The sequence below is a fragment of the Pleurodeles waltl genome, chromosome 4_1, assembly GCF_031143425.1.
Source record: "Pleurodeles waltl isolate 20211129_DDA chromosome 4_1, aPleWal1.hap1.20221129, whole genome shotgun sequence".
Taxonomy (NCBI): Eukaryota; Metazoa; Chordata; class Amphibia; order Caudata; family Salamandridae; genus Pleurodeles; species Pleurodeles waltl.
In genome coordinates this window covers 772479120-772497618 of record NC_090442.1, presented here as the reverse complement: position 1 = coordinate 772497618, position 18499 = coordinate 772479120, and the positions used below count along the sequence as shown (strand labels likewise).

The following is an 18499-nucleotide window of genomic DNA, read 5'->3' as shown; positions in this document are numbered from 1 at the left end:
GGAACAAAGCTCCCACCATTTTCCTTTGCAACCAACGATTTATTTTGGATGCTCTGTCCTTTCCAGAGAGGTGGGTAATAAATTGACCTGGGGTTTGGGCACAGACACTAGGAGTATGCTCTTGTAGTAGTCAAAGGCTCAGTGATTGTGGTTAGTGACTGGTAAATTCACCCTTGTTGTCCTTTAGGTGGTATGGGGCGAGGTGAATTACATTTTCTAAAGCACGTCATATGTACAATTTTCCAGTGGCAAGGTACCACAGTCCTTGAAGGTATCCACAGCAGACGTCAGAGTGGCCAAGAGTAACCTGGAGATGATCTAGGCCATACGGTAGTAACTGGAGTTGAACTGTCAACATCCCTGTAATCCTTTGGGTCAGAGTGATAATTCCATGGTTCAGGAAATCAAGGCACCCTTGCCTGGTTGTCTGAATAGGTGCTCATAGCAGCGGATGGAGATTGATGGTTCCTCAAGATCCTTGCATCAAATAGAGAGACATACCCAGTTATCCATAGGCACAGGCTGTATCAGAAATTAACTGTCAGTGGTTGAAGCTCTCAGGATTTCCCTTGGACCCAAATGTCATCATGCTCTTGGTCTTTCTTTCTGATCAGTTAGCTAGGGGTAACCGCGTGTCTCCAGGGCAGACACCACCTGCCTCAAAAACATACTGTTAGCCAGCTTAGCTCTGCTTTATGCTGTGGGTTGGTCATTCCTGGTAGCCTTTGTCCAGTGTCTCCCACCAGCAAGCAGGTGATTATCTGTGCTCAAATTAGCATCTACTCAGCAGTTTAGCTCAGACATGCGCATAATCTGTAAACAAGAGTAGCAAACATTAATCAATCAATCAAACTTTTTTATAGAGCGTGCTACTCACCCGTGAGCGTCTCAAGGTGCGGGGGGGAGGAGGGGGGGAGGATGAAGGGAGGGGGTAGCAAGGAGGGTCACTGTTCGAACAACCATGTCTTGAGGTTCTTTCTGAAGAGCAGGAGGTCTTTGGTTTTGCGGAGTTTGGTGGGGAGGGAGTTCCAGGTTTTGGGGGCGAGGTAGGAGAAGGACCTGCCTCCTGTGGTGGTGCGTTGGATGCGGGGGACTGTGGCTAGGGCGAGGTCGGCTGATCGGAGGGTGCGGTGGGAGTGTGGAAGTTCACTCTGTCGTTGAGGTAGGTTGGGCTGGTGTTGTGGGGGGATTAGAGGCACAAGTCCGGATTCTTCGATTGTCTTCTCCTCTAAATTGATGTACAGATCCTTTTTTGGATGCAGAGTTAAATATTGAGTGCTAGTAGGTAGGCCAATACTTTTCCTGCCTAATGGCTAGCTTGCTTAATCATGCGATCTGCAGCTTGTCAGTTTCTAAGGGCCCCTCCAGTTCTGGAGGACATGCCATTAGCTTAATCACCTCTTGTCCCTATCAGTCTGCTGCTCCACCCGAGCTGAATTGAACTGGCTCACATGACCTGGATATAAGCCTCATACCAGGGCCATCATCCTAAGACATAGTGATCTGAAGCTGGAAGTTAAGGTGAAGTGTTGGTTTTAGTCCAGCAATGAAACTGCAGCTCCTTGAAGGGGCTGGTGGGCTACCTCCTTGGAGAATGATTACATTGAGTACTGTGAGGAAGGTTTCCAAGCTGGACATTGGACTGCTATACTGAAGGCAGACCACCATCTTGTGAGAGTCACAGACACACACGCCCCACCCCCTTTTTCAAGGGACTGCAGCAGTCCAAGTACACATGTGAAACTGCACCCCACAACACATTCCTATGCATACATGTTAAAGCTTGCTCCATACATGTCCTGCACATGATGGTGGCTCACTTAGACAAAGGTCACAGGGCTGTCCAGAAACACACACCAGCAGTCAGCACATATTCCCAAAACAGGATACTTTTGTCCAAGCAGTTTGGTGGGGAGGGAGTTCCAGGTTTTGGGGGCGAGGTAGTAGAAGGACCTGCCTCCTATGGTGGTGCGTTGGATGCGGGCGACTGTGGCTAGGGCGAGGTCGGAGGGTGCGGGTGGGAGTGTGGAAGTTCACTCTGTCGTTGAGGTAGGTTGGGCTGGTGTTGTGGGGGGATTAGAGGCACAAGTCCGGATTCTTCGATTGTCTTCTCCTCTAAATTGATGTACAGATCCTTTTTTGGATGCAGAGTTAAATATTGAGTGCTAGTAGGTAGGCCAATACTTTTCCTGCCTAATGGCTAGCTTGCTTAATCATGCGATCTGCAGCTTGTCAGTTTCTAAGGGCCCCTCCAGTTCTGGAGGACATGCCATTAGCTTAATCACCTCTTGTCCCTATCAGTCTGCTGCTCCACCCGAGCTGAATTGAACTGGCTCACATGACCTGGATATAAGCCTCATACCAGGGCCATCATCCTAAGACATAGTGATCTGAAGCTGGAAGTTAAGGTGAAGTGTTGGTTTTAGTCCAGCAATGAAACTGCAGCTCCTTGAAGGGGCTGGTGGGCTACCTCCTTGGAGAATGATTACATTGAGTACTGTGAGGAAGGTTTCCAAGCTGGACATTGGACTGCTATACTGAAGGCAGACCACCATCTTGTGAGAGTCACAGACACACACGCCCCACCCCCTTTTTCAAGGGACTGCAGCAGTCCAAGTACACATGTGAAACTGCACCCCACAACACATTCCTATGCATACATGTTAAAGCTTGCTCCATACATGTCCTGCACATGATGGTGGCTCACTTAGACAAAGGTCACAGGGCTGTCCAGAAACACACACCAGCAGTCAGCACATATTCCCAAAACAGGATACTTTTGTCCAAGCAGTTTGGTGGGGAGGGAGTTCCAGGTTTTGGGGGCGAGGTAGTAGAAGGACCTGCCTCCTATGGTGGTGCGTTGGATGCGGGCGACTGTGGCTAGGGCGAGGTCGGAGGGTGCGGGTGGGAGTGTGGAAGTTCACTCTGTCGTTGAGGTAGGTTGGGCTGGTGTTGTGGGGGGATTAGAGGCACAAGTCCGGATTCTTCGATTGTCTTCTCCTCTAAATTGATGTACAGATCCTTTTTTGGATGCAGAGTTAAATATTGAGTGCTAGTAGGTAGGCCAATACTTTTCCTGCCTAATGGCTAGCTTGCTTAATCATGCGATCTGCAGCTTGTCAGTTTCTAAGGGCCCCTCCAGTTCTGGAGGACATGCCATTAGCTTAATCACCTCTTGTCCCTATCAGTCTGCTGCTCCACCCGAGCTGAATTGAACTGGCTCACATGACCTGGATATAAGCCTCATACCAGGGCCATCATCCTAAGACATAGTGATCTGAAGCTGGAAGTTAAGGTGAAGTGTTGGTTTTAGTCCAGCAATGAAACTGCAGCTCCTTGAAGGGGCTGGTGGGCTACCTCCTTGGAGAATGATTACATTGAGTACTGTGAGGAAGGTTTCCAAGCTGGACATTGGACTGCTATACTGAAGGCAGACCACCATCTTGTGAGAGTCACAGACACACACGCCCCACCCCCTTTTTCAAGGGACTGCAGCAGTCCAAGTACACATGTGAAACTGCACCCCACAACACATTCCTATGCATACATGTTAAAGCTTGCTCCATACATGTCCTGCACATGATGGTGGCTCACTTAGACAAAGGTCACAGGGCTGTCCAGAAACACACACCAGCAGTCAGCACATATTCCCAAAACAGGATACTTTTGTCCAAGCAGTTTGGTGGGGAGGGAGTTCCAGGTTTTGGGGGCGAGGTAGTAGAAGGACCTGCCTCCTATGGTGGTGCGTTGGATGCGGGCGACTGTGGCTAGGGCGAGGTCGGAGGGTGCGGGTGGGAGTGTGGAAGTTCACTCTGTCGTTGAGGTAGGTTGGGCTGGTGTTGTGGAGGGAGTTGAGGTAGGTTGGGCCGGTGTTGTGGGGGGATTAGAGGCACTAGTTCGGATTCTTCGATTGTCTTCTTTTGTCCAAGCAGCAAGTAGTGTCTGACCTTCCAGAGCTCATGATGACTATCTGTGTTTGTCAGTAGCATTTTTTTATCTATGGCACTGAAATAAAGTAGACTAAAACAATGGTGGTTTTGTGCAGTGACCTCGGTACCAAGTAGGCATCAGTTTTTCAAGATCCTGAATGGGATCTGAACACCAGTTCTCAAACAGAACACACGTCAGAAAGCAGAGTATGCTAAAAGTAATGAAAATATAATAATATTGATCAATGAGAGGACTGATAACTCTGAAGTGATACTAAACCTGCATAAAACAGTTCACTAGATCACTTGGATAGGGTCGTAGCTCATGTTGAAGGACTTTCTTAACATTATACAAAGAATTGTTGTTAAATGCACACATGCCCAAAGGCAGAAACCTGCTTGCTGTTGAGGTTCACATAGACCCCCAACCGTAAAGCACATTTTGATCTCACCAAAAATACTTAAAACTTGAATTAAAAATAAATTCTACCATACTTGAGTTGAAAAGGACTGCGCACTTTGTTCCTCACACAAGTCCTCATTACCTACTGTCAATTATTGTCAAAAGTATAACTAAGGCTTTTGATGCTGGAAAATGCTGATGAGATGCTGCGTTCTTCCCATATTACAGAGAAACATGACCTAAAGAGACACTGAGAAAAGAGTCCGCTTTTCAAGTGAATCATTGTGTACCTTTGGTTCAGTCAGACTCTGAGAGGAATGCTCAGTATGTTATATACATGGGACAGCTCAATTCTCCAGGAACACACTGCAGCTACACATGAGGCAGAATTGAGTCCCTTACTGGAGTAAGAAGAAAAACATACTTCAAAGCATCCGAAAACCACAGTTCTTATTGTGAGAGACCATGTCCTACTGATTGAAAAAGGCCCAGGAAAAAAAGCAGGACATGCCCATTTCGGGGTCTTAAAACTTTTTGGCGTGTCATGATTCATTTCCAAGATCAAAACTCAGATTAAAATATATTAACTTCCCCCAGTAAATTCCTCCCCCTGGGGTAATTGTATATATAGAGCAATGGTCTTCAAATCTTTGAATGCCGTGCCCCACCAGAGGGGAAAAAAATAATCAGCCACCCCCCCTTTGAATATTTTTTTACAATTTGCTGGCTATGTCTAGACATATTTAAACATTGCGGTTATGTTGCCTTTTAAAAATGTTATCAAATACATGATTCCCAAACATACTGTTCTGGTCAGGCAGGCCTTACTAAGGTGTTAAAGTATCCACAGTGTAATTATTAAAAGTGGGAATGGGGGTTTTGACGAGAGTATTTCTTCCCTTTTGACACATACTGCCAGTTAGAATATACATGACAAAAATATGTTAGTGATGGCCCATTACAGAGCAACTTACTGCTGCTCATGTTTTTCGACTTAAAAAAGAGATTGTCACCCCCCCCCCCCCCCCCCCCCCCCGGATCATGTGGGCTCCCCAGTTTGAAAACCCCTGACAACATAGTGTGTGGTAGATATCCCCCCCTGTTGAGCTCCAAATCTTTACTTATGGTTCTTTTTCACTTGAATTGTTAATTCTAAATAACAGAACGGTTTAAGATCCAGTACATATCTGTGGGGTATCTTCTTTCAAAATCATTTTGTGGTACTCCCATTTGCCTTTTTCCTCACACAGTATTCGAGAGAAGTTGTTCATTGAGAACGTCAGAGGATTTTATTTTGTCTGTCTTTGACAGTTCTCTAATATCCAGTGACGGAGCTCTGTTTGTTCTACCTTCCCTTGCTTGGTCTATATTCCCTTGTTCCTAGATGTTTTTAAATGTCTTCTGCATGTTAACGTGTAAGGGGTACAACAGATATTTTTAACCTGTTAACTTCTGCGAACCCACGTTGACTCATTACTGGAAGCCAGGGACCCCTACCTGAGCAGTCTCCATGAGTTGACCCTCAAAATAATACAGAAGTAAGTATACACCAAGCCATCACACAGTCACTGAATATATTTTAAACCACATATAAAATTTTAAAAAATCTAGTTGATTTTTAATAGAAAGGCTGGAGCTTTTGAGTATTGGACTTCATTTCTAAAAGACGAATTGAGATTGTAGACTCTAGCATATCAGTATCTGTATTCTGCTCTTAATGCATGCTCTCTTTTTGTTGGGGCATGCTGTTGACTCCTTTGAAGCTACAAATCATCCATAGTAGTTTATGTTTATTGTATTTTTGCTGCTCTCACAAACAAAGCTAAGCATAGTGACTTAAGTTTATGCTAATTTTAAAAGGTTTTTTTTTGTGTATTTATTTTTTTTGTTCTAACTTTATTAATCTTCTAAAATTATTTAATTTCATAAACAGTTGTGACTCTCTGAGTAGGTGTATCTGAACCTAGGGGTTCAAGGACCATAGGTTAAGAATCAATGGATTACAGAAAAGGTTACAAAAGTTTGGTATACAGTTAATAGTACAGCTTTACTCCTCTCATCTATGTTTTTGAAGTTTCTTCACTGATCTACTTGCCAAAAATAAGCACATAATATTCTCTCACTGTGAGAAAGTAGCCTCTTTCTAGCCTTGTTACCCCCACTTTTGGCCTGTGTGTGAGTGTATGTCAGGGTGTTTTCACTGTCTCACTGGGATCCTGCTAGCCAGGGCCCGGTGCTCATAGTGAAAACCCTATGTTTTCAGTATGTTTGTTATGTGTCACTGGGACCCTGCTAGTCAGGACCCCAGCGCTCATAAGTTTGTGGCCTATATGTATGTGTTCCCTGTGTGATGCCTAACTGTCTCACTGAGGCTCTGCTAACCAGAACCTCAGTGGTTATGCTCTCTTTACAAATTGTCACTAACAGGCTAGTGGCCAATTTCACCAATTCACATTGGCATACTGGAACACCCTTATAATTCCCTAGTATATGGTACTGAGGTATTGGGGTTCCAGGAGATCCCTATGGGCTGCAGCATTTCTTTTGCCACCCATAGGGAGCTCTGACAATTCTTACACAGGCCTGCCGCTGCAGCCTGAGTGAAATAACGTCCACGTTATTTCACAGCCATTTACCACTGCACTTAAGTAACTTATAAGTCACCTATATGTCTAACCTTTACCTGGTAAAGGTTGGGTGCTAAGTTACTTAGTGTGTGGGCACCCTGGCACTAGCCAAGGTGCCCCCACATCGTTCAGGGCAAATTCCCCGGACTTTGTGAGTGTGGGGACACCATTACACGCGTGCACTATATATAGGTCACTACCTATGTATAGCGTCACAATGGTAACTCCGAACATGGCCATGTAACATGTCTAAGATCATGGAATTGTCACTGGGGAGACAATTCCATGATCCCCCGAGTCTCTAGCACAGACCCGGGTACTGCCAAACTACCTTTCCCGGGGTTTCACTGCTGCTGCTGCCAACCCCTCAGACAGGTTTCTGCCCCCCTGGGGTCCAGCCAGGCTTGTCCCAGGAAGGCAGAACAAAGGACTTCCTCAGAGAGCGGGTGTTACACCCTCTCCCTTTGGAAAAAAAAGGTGTCAGGGCTGGGGAGGAGTAGCCTCCCCCAGCCTCTGGAAATGCTTTGATGGGCACAGATGGTGCCCATCTCTGCATAAGCCAGTCTACACCGGTTCAGGGATCCCCCAGCCCTGCTCTGGCGCGAAACTGGACAAAGGAAAGGGGAATGACCACTCCCCTGACCTTCACCTCCCAGGGGAGGTGCCCAGAGCTCCTCCAGTGTGCTCCAGACCTCTGCCATCTTGGAAACAGAGGTGCTGCTGGCACACTGGACTGCTCTGAGTGGCCAGTGCCAGCAGGTGACGTCAGAGACTCCTTCTGATAGGCTCTTACCTGTGTTGCTAGCCTATCCTCCTTCCAAGGTAGCCAAACCTCCTTTTCTGGCTATTTAGGGTCTCTGCTTTGGGGAATTCTTTAGATAACGAATGCAAGAGTTCATCAGAGTTCCTCTGTATCTCTCTCTTCACCTTCTGCCAAGGAATCGACCGCTGACTGCTCAGGACGCCTGCAAAACCGCAACAAAGTAGCAAAGACGACTACTGCAACCTTGTATCGCTGATCCTGCTGCCTTCTCGACTGTTTTCCTGGTGGTGCATGCTGTGGGGGTAGTCTGCCTCCTCTCTGCACTAGCAGCTCTGAAGAAATCTCCAGTGGGTCGACAGAATCTTCCCCCTGCAACCGCAGGCACCAAAAGACTGCATCACCGGTCCTCTGGGTCCCCTCTCAGCACGACGAGCATGGTCCCTGGAACTCAGCAACTCTGTCCAAGTGACTCCCACAGTCCAGTGACTCTTCAGTCCAAGTTTGGTGGAGGTAAGTCCTTGCCTCCCCACGCTAGACTGCATTGCTGGGTACCGCGTGATTTGCAGCTGCTCCGGCTCCTGTGCACTCTTCCAGGATTTCCTTTGTGCACAGCCAAGCCTGGGTCCCGACACTCTAACCTGCAGTGCACAACCTCCTGAGTTGTCCTCCGGCGTCGTGGGATCTTCTTTTGTGACTTAGGGTGAGCTCCGGTTCACTCCTCTTCGTAGTGCCTGTTTCGACACTTCTGCAGGTGCTGCCTGCTTCTGTGAGGGCTCCCTATCTTGCTGGGCACCCCCCTCTGTCTCCTCACGCAATTGGCGACATCCTGGTCCATCCTGGGCCACAGCAGCATCCAAAAACCCTAACCGCGACCCTTGCAGCTAGCAAGGCTTGTTTGCAGTCTTTCTGCGTGGGAACATCTCTGCAAGCTTCTTCAGGACGTGGGACATCCATCCTCCAAAGGGGAAGTTCCTAGTCCTCTTCGTTCTTGCAGAATCCACAGCTTCTACCATCCGGTGGCAGCTTCTTTGCACCCTCAGCTGGCATTTCCTGGGCATCTGCCCAATCTCGACTTTGTCGTGACTCTTGGACTTGGTCCCCTTGTTCCACAGGTACTCTCGTCCGGAAATCCATCGTTGTTGCATTGCTGGTGTTGGTCTTCATTGCAGAATTCCCCTATCACGACTTCTGTGCTCTTTGGGGCACTTAGGTGCACTTTACACCTACTTTTCAGGGTATTGGGGTGGGCTATTTTTCTAACCCTCACTGTTTTCTTACAGTCCCAGCGACCCTCTACAAGCTCACATAGGTTTGGGGTCCATTCGTGGTTCGCATTCCACTTTTGGAGTATATGGTTTGTGTTGACCCTATACCTATGTGCTCTCATTGCAATCTACTGTGACTACATTGCTTGCATTGCTATCTATTGCTATTACTGCATATTTTTGGTATTGTGTACATATATCTTGTGTATATTTGCTATCCTCATACTGAGGGTACTCACTGAGATACTTTTGGCATATTGTCATAAAAATAAAGTACCTTTATTTTTAGTATATCTGTGTATTGTGTTTTCTTATGATATTGTGCATATGACACCAGTGGTATAGTGGGAGCTTTGCATGTCTCCTAGTTCAGCCTAAACTGCTCTGCTAAGTTACCCTTTTCTATCAGCCTAAGGTGCTAGACACCTCTTCTACACTAATAAGGGATAACTGGACCTGGTGCAGAGTGTAAGTACCCCTTGGTACCACTACAAACCAGGCCAGCCTCCTACACTCACAGCTTAGAGATATTATTCAGGTCAGTGAATGAAAATGTAAAAAGAATATTACTCATCATGACACTTACAAGCTGCCTGTTAAACTCTCATCGCATTCTTGTTAATTAAACTTATTTTAAAGAAATGTCAGTATACCATCACAATTTTTCAAATCTTCATTTGGAGCTCTAGATTACCCTTACTTGCATTTAATTTTATTTGAAATCCATGTATGTCCTTTTTTACCTGCATGTGACTGTTTTTTCTCTTTGTGAGACTCTGTTCTGCTGCTGCCTTTTAAAGGTCACTGTTTAGAGTTGTTATTCCCCACGAGATGAGACCAAAAGCAGAGGAACTGGATTGCTTCTGTCAATGCTTTGTCCTATATATTCCCTTTCCTTTAAGTTTCATTTACTTTGCCTTCATCTCTTGTCCTTTGTTTCTCTCCCCTAGTTCTGCCAGCCCAGTGGATGGCAGCTGTTTACTGAGAGGAACCCACCAACCTTTTTCATCGCTGTACTAACTGACATCAATTCAGAACGACATTACTGCTCCTGTTTCACCTTTTGGGAGGCCATTGAGAGTGCACAAGTAAGTGTCCTATCCTATGTTAGAAATTGCTGTTAGAATTCAAGTTTCCTAGGCCATAGGAAGAAAAAACGTTAGAAGAAAGCAATTACATCACTTCCAATGTATTATCTTATGGAAAACACCTCCAGTTCACAGAGGAGGGAGGGTTCAAAGCTTCAGCATTGCTGCGAGTACTTTAACTTGGAGAGATCTTCCTGATTGCACACTTGAGGACTAGCTACAGTTTGTGAACTGTATGCTCACTGGGACAGAGCTAGTCATCACCTTTTATAGCTTTACATAGTACCCTTGTAACCCTTGAGATTCATTATAATAGTATCGCTGCTTCTTCAACCAGAGCCCTGTTCCCACCATGAATTTAAGGCAAGAGCTTTTATGAACTGCGTCACAATCTCTGAGACTCCGTACCCCTTAAGATCCTAGCCTCTACAAGTTTAAAACTAGCCTAAAGAACAATCTCACAAGATCAGAGATAAAGACAGAGTTTGTGCATCTCAACAGAAATGTATATAGGTGTATAGTGCACCACATAATGTGATAGGTAATCTGTGTATAGGTCTGATTTATTTTTGCTGCTGACTGATCAAAAAAGCGTTGTCATTGTACAACACCTTAATCGCCTTCTCTGATTTATGTTACCCATCTTATCTGCTTATCCTGCTATGCTCCACCTTTTCCGTTTGTACAACTTACCTGATGGAAATGGCAAGCCAGACATCTCAGATACATAGAGTGTACAGGTAAAGTAAGAGCTGCCATTGCTGCAATATTGCCCGTGTTTCACCTATGTGACCCTTCAAAGCAGTCTGATAAGCAAAGACAACCAAGTAGATCATAGCCCCATCAGATTCTGTGTAGGTCCCCTCTTGAGCTCACAGAGAAAAGATGCTTTTCTTCAACATTACAGTTCAGCGCACTGTCTCTGTTCTCCTGAAAGTACCCAAGTCGGCATAGACGCCTTACCACAACATTGCAACCCATGCTCTACCTTCAGAGAGGCCTTCTAGGCGTGCATGAAAGGCAAGGTTGTCCATTAAGGGGTCTTTTCTGATGTTTGAGAATTAAAAATGTGCCCTCTAGTGAGATCCCTGAACTCTTTATAAAAGAAAAAAAATAGTTTTGATTGTATACATATGTTTGTCCATAGATATATTATCTTTTTTTTCTGATTCTCTGTTTCAAGATTACTATATTGAATTGATTTTGCAAGAAAAACCATGTATTACTTTCCTCTAAATTACAGTGTTGCTTCCTTTTTTTGAAAACAAAGTGGAAGGAGCATAGAAAAATGGGTTCAGACTGAATGTTATATATAAGTGGTTAGTCCTTTAAGATTTCCTGCTGGGAATTCCCACCCCATAGGACAGTGTTACAACAGTTCTGAGGCAGTTCATATTTCTACTTCGATAGACTGAACACTGAATTGTCCTGCTGTAGTTCTTTAAATTTGATTCTGCTGGTCATATTCTGACTGACCTGCAGTTTTTTTACATCCACGTTTTGACATTTAAGTTTTTGTCATGGTTTTATATTTCTTCCCTGATCTACTGTGCCTTTAATTTTTTCTGATGAATTTCAACTTTATGAAGCAGTGTCCCTTCTGTCAGAAAATGTCCAGAAGAACCCTAAGGACAGACAGGGAATTGTTTTCAGGCAGTAAAATTGCCAGAGCCCATCCAGCATGGGACTATATATTTTGAGATATGGGTCTTTTCTGCAAGCAAGGGAGCCTGTAGTGTGTTCCCAACAGTAAAAGACCTAAGTAAAGCTAATAATTGTGTGCTGTGGTCAGTGGGATTATGTATTCATGTTCTTTACAAAAGTGATGTAGCATTTTCTTCAATATCATGTGCAAAGAAGCCTTTTTTTTTTTTTTTTTTAAATCAAAGAGACCAAATCATTCAGTGGGCCAAGTTCCTATCCACTGATATACTGATCACTGGCAAGGATCTTGCTGACTTAGCCTTTCATCTTTCTCAAATTTGTACCAAATGGGTAAAATGACATCAACTGATAATTTGTGCTCGTTTTCAACTCTTTCTTTTCTTTTTATTACTGTTTTCATTTAAGGTAAAGCAAGCATTATTAATATAAAAAATCCCAAATCGAGCCATAACATGTTAGCCTCCTTTACAGTGTATTCTGCACACAGTATTGACAATTAAACCATTCCCATGAATAAATGGCACCCATTTTTGTATATTTGTACAAAAAAAGAAATATGATGAACCGTGTTCACATCAAGACAAACTTAACATTTAAGATTAGCTATGTAATATGTACCTCACCTTTACACTACACCTGAACTCTGTCACCTAGAGTTTTCATTATATTATATCCTTGCCAGATTAATTCATGACACACTCATGTTCTCTGTGAACATCATGCTGTTGTATTTAGATAAAATAATCCAATTCATTCCCCTATCCTGAAAAGAGAGCTTGCTCTTAGTCTTTTGGACTTTCAGTATGCGCTCTTTGGAAGTAACCGAAGTTCTACGCATCCACATCCAAACAGTTTGTGAGTACCTTTTAGCTTTACCAAAAGTAGGAAATAAATGAACTATAGCATTTAACAGCCTTGTCCCTACATCTAACTGCCTCTAAATTACTTCATCTTAAATAAAGTGTGGAGCATATTACTCAGTGTACACACTCAATTTTCACAAACCCACAATAAATACCCAAGGGTCTGAGCCAATATATCATGACAGGAGTCCAGCATTTTTAAAGCAATTGTGCTGTATGTATTAAAGATTGTGAGCCATCTTTTTTTTCGTTTTTGTTCTTTAATATTTTAAAACAAAGAGCACATACACTGATTCAGTATTTTGTGATAAGATCATTATTAGCAGGTACATTTTTACATTCTAAAAAAATAGCAGTATACAAAGCTGTGTTTTCATAGGTCTTTTCAATTTTACAGATTGGCTGTACAATCATATATTTGTATTCGTCGGTTTTGTGTTTAGATACCATTGCATATTGGGACACAAATAAGTTAAGGGTCTGCTGCTATACGATAGCTATAGTCTTCCAACCCACAACTATGCTCTGTAACCATCATTGTGCTGTTCTTCCCATCCTATTATATTAAAGTTCAGGGATAGTATCCTCTCCCAGAGTGTTTAGGTTGCTGGTCTGTTGCAGTGGACTACCACACATGGATCCATCCCGTGTTAAGTCATAGGTGTTGCTCACCATTTTTCTCTGCCTGCGTAGCCAGGGCCAATATTGTGACCCAGACTTTTATCCTATCCCCTAATGTAGTTGACTAGAAATCGCTACACTGTCAGCGTCTTCCAATTTAATAAGTTCTATTTTCCACTCAGGCGTGTGGGGAGCTTAGGACTCCGATGTCATGACTGTGACTTTGCAAACATAAGTACTATGTCAATAAATTTGCATTCCATTTTGTCTGTTTTATTTCTGGCTCCCAGGCTGAGTAAACATATTCCAGGAGTACAAGTGCCAATTTGTTTTGTAAGAGTTGTGACCTCAACTGTGATTGTTGCCCAGTATTGTTTGAAATTGATTGTTTGGTGTTAGGATAGGCCCACCTCATATGAAACAAACCTTCACTTATTCTACAACTTGAGCTGGTGTGTGGCTTGTCCCACAAATAATCATCCTATGGAGATTTTGTAGGGTTAACATCCTGTGAAGAAGACTATACTACATTAGCTTGAAATGGACATTCCTAGAAATAGCTACTTATGATGTAAGGGCCACAGTCAATTTTGAGTCTGGAAGGCCTGTTTTGATCACATTACCTTCAGCAAATCAGTTTGCACTTGGTGTTACTGTCTCTTCTCACTTTGCAGTAGAGGAAGGAAAAGTAAAGTGAATTATGTGACAGCCTTGCTGAGGAACATGGAAAGGCTGTAGGATTTCATTTTTTTGGAATGCACAAAACAATGTAAATACATGGATATGGACTGTACACATTCAACAGTTAGAAAAGCAAAAATGAAGCAGTTTGTTGTAATTCTGAAGTGTGATAGAAACAAAGATTTTAATGGGATCAAAACAGATCAAGGGGGCTTGGCCAGCCATTATGGCTGACTTGGTGTAATCTGCTCTGGCTCCACTGCATTTTATCAAGAAATCATGCAGCAGGGGATCCAACCCCAGCTTTGGCATCCAACGATTAGCACATGCCTGGAGTATCTGAGGGCATTGAAAAAAGGTAACGGGTAGCACTTGCGAGAGCTCCTCTAGCGACAATGACGGTCCGGGTCTCTGACATTGTCGCAACACAATTGCACCCGTAGCCATGAACAAAGGTAACGAGAAAGCCAACGACCTGCAGCTTGCACCGGCTCATGTTGCACTCGCCAAAATGCTGCAGGCTAATGCCATTCATTAACCTTGGAGAAAAGTGACTCTATTGCCAGTTAGCAGGGACCCGCAGGAGCTGCCTGTTAAGAACATGGTGCCCAAACCGCAAGGCTCCCTCATGGCAGTGCCGGCCAAGGCCTGCATGGAGCTGCATTAAGGCGGCAATAATCCTCGCTGGGTTGGTAACCCATACGGATTATAGAGACTCACCTCCTAAATAGTCTGCAAGACGACGGTCTTGGTGTGATAAGAGCGCTTACAGTTTTTTTTTTTTTTAAACAAATCGTTTGAGGCTATCTTTCCACATGTTCCCTGGTGCTACCCCAGGCGGCGAGCGCTCTCTGTGCCTTTTCACACTGGTACTCCTGAGGTGAATGGCGTGGGCTGAATGAGAGGCCCTGCAAGGTCTGGTATCAAACACCAGGGGCCAGCTCTTTAAAACCAGAGAGACCTACCTGCATAATTAGAGCGCACAGGCCCCTGAAGCCAATAGCAATGGAGTAGGTCCGGGGCCTCTAGTGACCAAAGGCCTAGACTGGGGAAAATATAAGTCACATTGTAGAGTGATTGACCCTCCATTTTGATACATTTCGGAGGGGATGCCGGAACAGAGGGGGCTATGACAAGTTGCCTGATCTCACACGCCCCACCTGAGGGTGCACTTTGGTGTAACTTTTCATGAATCGTCTTCTTGGGCCCCTAACTGCAATCTGCATGCCTCCTAAAAAAAACCACAAACAAAGTGTTGAGCTACTTCCAACTAATAAAGGCAAGAGGCTCGCTTTCTTCTGTTGCTAAAGAGGGCAAAATGGTGTTAACTTGGGAAGATCTCCTTTCCTCCCTTCAAGGTTTTGAAAATTAACTGCAGGAAGAACTCAAAGCAGACCTTGCCACGTTCTAGAGACTCTCCGGTCTGATCTCAACACTAAACTCACTGCCTTACAACTGGATGTAGACTTAGTAGGGACTCACACTCTTGATCACAACTCTAAACGCCAGACTCTTGAACAAGAGTGGACCATCTGGAATGTTCCTCTGACCATCCTAAAGTGCACCTCCAAGCTACACTTTTGAAATGTAAAGATTTAGAAAATAGTTCCCTGAGAAATAACATTTGCCTACGAAACCTGGAGGAAGGAGTGGAAGGTCTGGTCCTGGAGGTGTTTGTGGAAGGCCTGTTCCCTGAACTCCTGAGGATGATTGCATCAAGATTAAGCTATATCGTTGTCCACCGGGGTGGTGTACTTTTACCTGGCAAGGGAAAATGTTCACGGGTGTTTTGGCTAAACTGCACTCCTTTAAGGTGAAGGATACGCTCCTAAAAGCAGCGGGAAAGGTGGAAGAAGTATCCGAGGTGTGACATGCTCTGTATTCCAAGATATTGCCCTAGCTACATTGGCTCAGCGACTACAGTTCCTACCTGTTAGTGATAAAATATGCCATGATCACTCAAAATACAGGTAGACCTATCCTTTTGGCCTGGTGTAGGAAAGAACCTTTTTTGGCATGGTTAGCCCCCACTTTTTGCCTGATATCTGATGTAATTTCGTCTGGAAGCGCCCTAGGCTCCTGCTAACCAGGTCCCCAGTGCCAGATCTCATTCCCCAAAACTGCACAGTTGTTTTTCCAATTGGCAAAACCTTTAGCACCCTCTGTGAGTCCCTAGTAAATTGTACCCCTGGTACCTAGGGCCTGGGGTATGAAAGAGGGTCCCTAAGGGCCGCAGCATGAATTGTGCCACCTTAAAGGATCCCTAACTAAGCACCTGACAATCTGCCATTGTCTTGGTGCACATCAAAGTGAAAACACAACACGGTACACAGCCTGTGCGCCCTGTCCCCTAACACTGCATGCAATATATGCAAGTCACCCCTCTAGCAGGCCTTGCACCCCTAAGGCAGGGTGCATTATATTACATGTGAGGACATATCTGCACAAGCAGATATGCCCCTTCTATGGCTTTGTCGATTCTCAGACATAGTAAGTGACCAGAGATGCCATTTTAAATACATTTGCGGACACTGGGCACAGATAGGGAGGTTTGGTATGAAACATCTCGTATTGGTGAACCCACGGTGATGCCAGTGTTGGATTTATGAATACATCCACCCAGAGGGCACCTTAGAGGTGCTCCTTGAAAAGCTACCAACTACTAGTGTGTATAACTCCCCTAAATTGAGTATTTAGGTGGCACCCTTAAACCCAAGAACTCGGATCCGTGCTGACCTGAAGAAGGACACTCTAGAAACGTGTAAGGCAAGAATTGAAGATCTGTGATGGACTTGGTGCCAACTCTGCCTGTGGAAAGATGCCTCATCCTCCATCTGCTGAAACTTCTAAAAGCCTGAGAAAACTGCGAGCCTTCCCTTCAGCACAAGGAACTCCTGTGGAATAGCAGAGCTGCTCCCCGCATCCTTGCAGGCACCGAAGAGCCCGCTGAAAAGGAGTCTGTACTGCCAAAACTACTGCCAGAGAGTACCTCTGCACCTGAGCCTCCAGTCCGAGTTGAAGTGAGACAGTGGTGCCAACCTGGTCCTCAGACTCTCCAGCAGAAAAGTCCATCATTCGTTTCCCCACTGCAACCCTAACACAGATGCCTGCAGCGGACAGAGAAGAAGAGAAGCACTGGTGTCACCGCATCCCCCAGGCTCGAGAGACTTGAGCCCACTGGTTGGTTCGCCTGGACTGGTTCCCAAGTTCACGCCTGCAGCTTGTTCTGTGTGCCCTCCTCCACTGCAACCACCACTGGGGACTGCCGTACACCCTACGGTCCAAGAACCGTCTTAATCCTTAACCCCTGGAACAAGGATAAGAGGACCATAGGTGTCCCTACGTCCCTGATCATCGCAAGACCTGAGCCCACTCAGTGGCTCACCCAAATAGGATTCCCAGCCTGCAGCCTCTTATCACAGTGACTGATCTTCATAAGAATGCATTGGGCACCCGATGCTGTTTTGCAACCTGCACCGGCCGCCCATGTGCTGCTGAGGTTGTACCGTGGGTGCTGCCTTGGAACTTGCCCAGTACTTGCCTTAAATCTCAGGCGATTGGTCCTGTAAGTCGCTGTACCCTACCTGTTTGTTGACTTTGTTTTCCTCCCATAGGTTAACATTGAAGAACTCAAGAATTAAACTGTGCCCATTTTTGCAAGTGGAAAGTATTTATGCTTAAAAACGTGCTTATCTTGTAACGAAGTTCTTGGTTCCAAAGTATATATCAAAAGAAGTGTTATTTTTCCCAAATTGGTCTAAGATTTATTCTTTGAGTGTGTCTCATTCATTGCCTCTGTGAGTACAACAAATGCTTAGCACCAGCCTAACTGCTCTCCCGCACTACCACAAAATAGAGCGTTAGTACAATCTACATTTGCAAAGCATTTGGGATCCACTGGACTCTCTACATGGTGTACTTCTTTTTAGTGCACCATATAGAGAGCCAGCTGCCTACACCTGGCCTTTGAGTATCAAAACAAGTACATCTCTTTACGGGTCTAGCAGAAGCAGCAGCTTTGTTGGGGGTGTCGGTCTCTGAATATAAACATTCCAAGGAGGGTTTGGAAGGGCCATCAACGAGCCCCAAGACTGGCATGAATAAACAACAATGGCTCACACAACGGCGACTGAGATGACAGGGGAAACGCTGGACCCCAGGCTGAAACAGACACCCACGAGTTTACAGCCAGAGCTGTATTTCAGGAGACCTTAAACTTAAGTGTTCCAAATGTATTGGTAACTGTTTTATACCTATACGGTAGGCTCCCATCTGGGCATTTATTTATCCACTTGCAGCCTAATATAGTCTCATATATAGATAACCTGATGAACACTGGGAGCAGAGGCGCCAAAGTGTCTGATTATGGTTCCTCTATATGATTTGTTAACCTTGAACTTGAGGTAGTGTAGCAAGAACGCTTAAATGGTTCAAAACCTACGTGCCCACACTTATACGATTTATTCTTGTACTACTATACTTTGGGGAACGAGGTTCCCAATTGTTAAATGTTTTTTTGTTTATGTTTATACTACATGAGTGGGATTATACTGATGCGTTGTGGTGGGAGGGGAACAGGTGGAGAGGAGGGGAC

General features: G+C 44.8%; 1 protein-coding gene across 11 annotated transcripts in view; it reads left to right on the top strand.

The window, feature by feature from the left end:
- SBF1 (SET binding factor 1) overlaps nt 1-18499 on the top strand; it is a 1129538-nt gene that overhangs the window by 194685 nt on the left and 916354 nt on the right. For all 11 annotated transcript variants that reach the window (XM_069229431.1, XM_069229429.1, XM_069229425.1 and 8 more), the window contains exon 3: nt 9938-10075. In XM_069229431.1, the coding sequence (XP_069085532.1) occupies nt 9938-10075 (138 nt within the window). The remainder of the gene's footprint in view (nt 1-9937; nt 10076-18499) is intronic.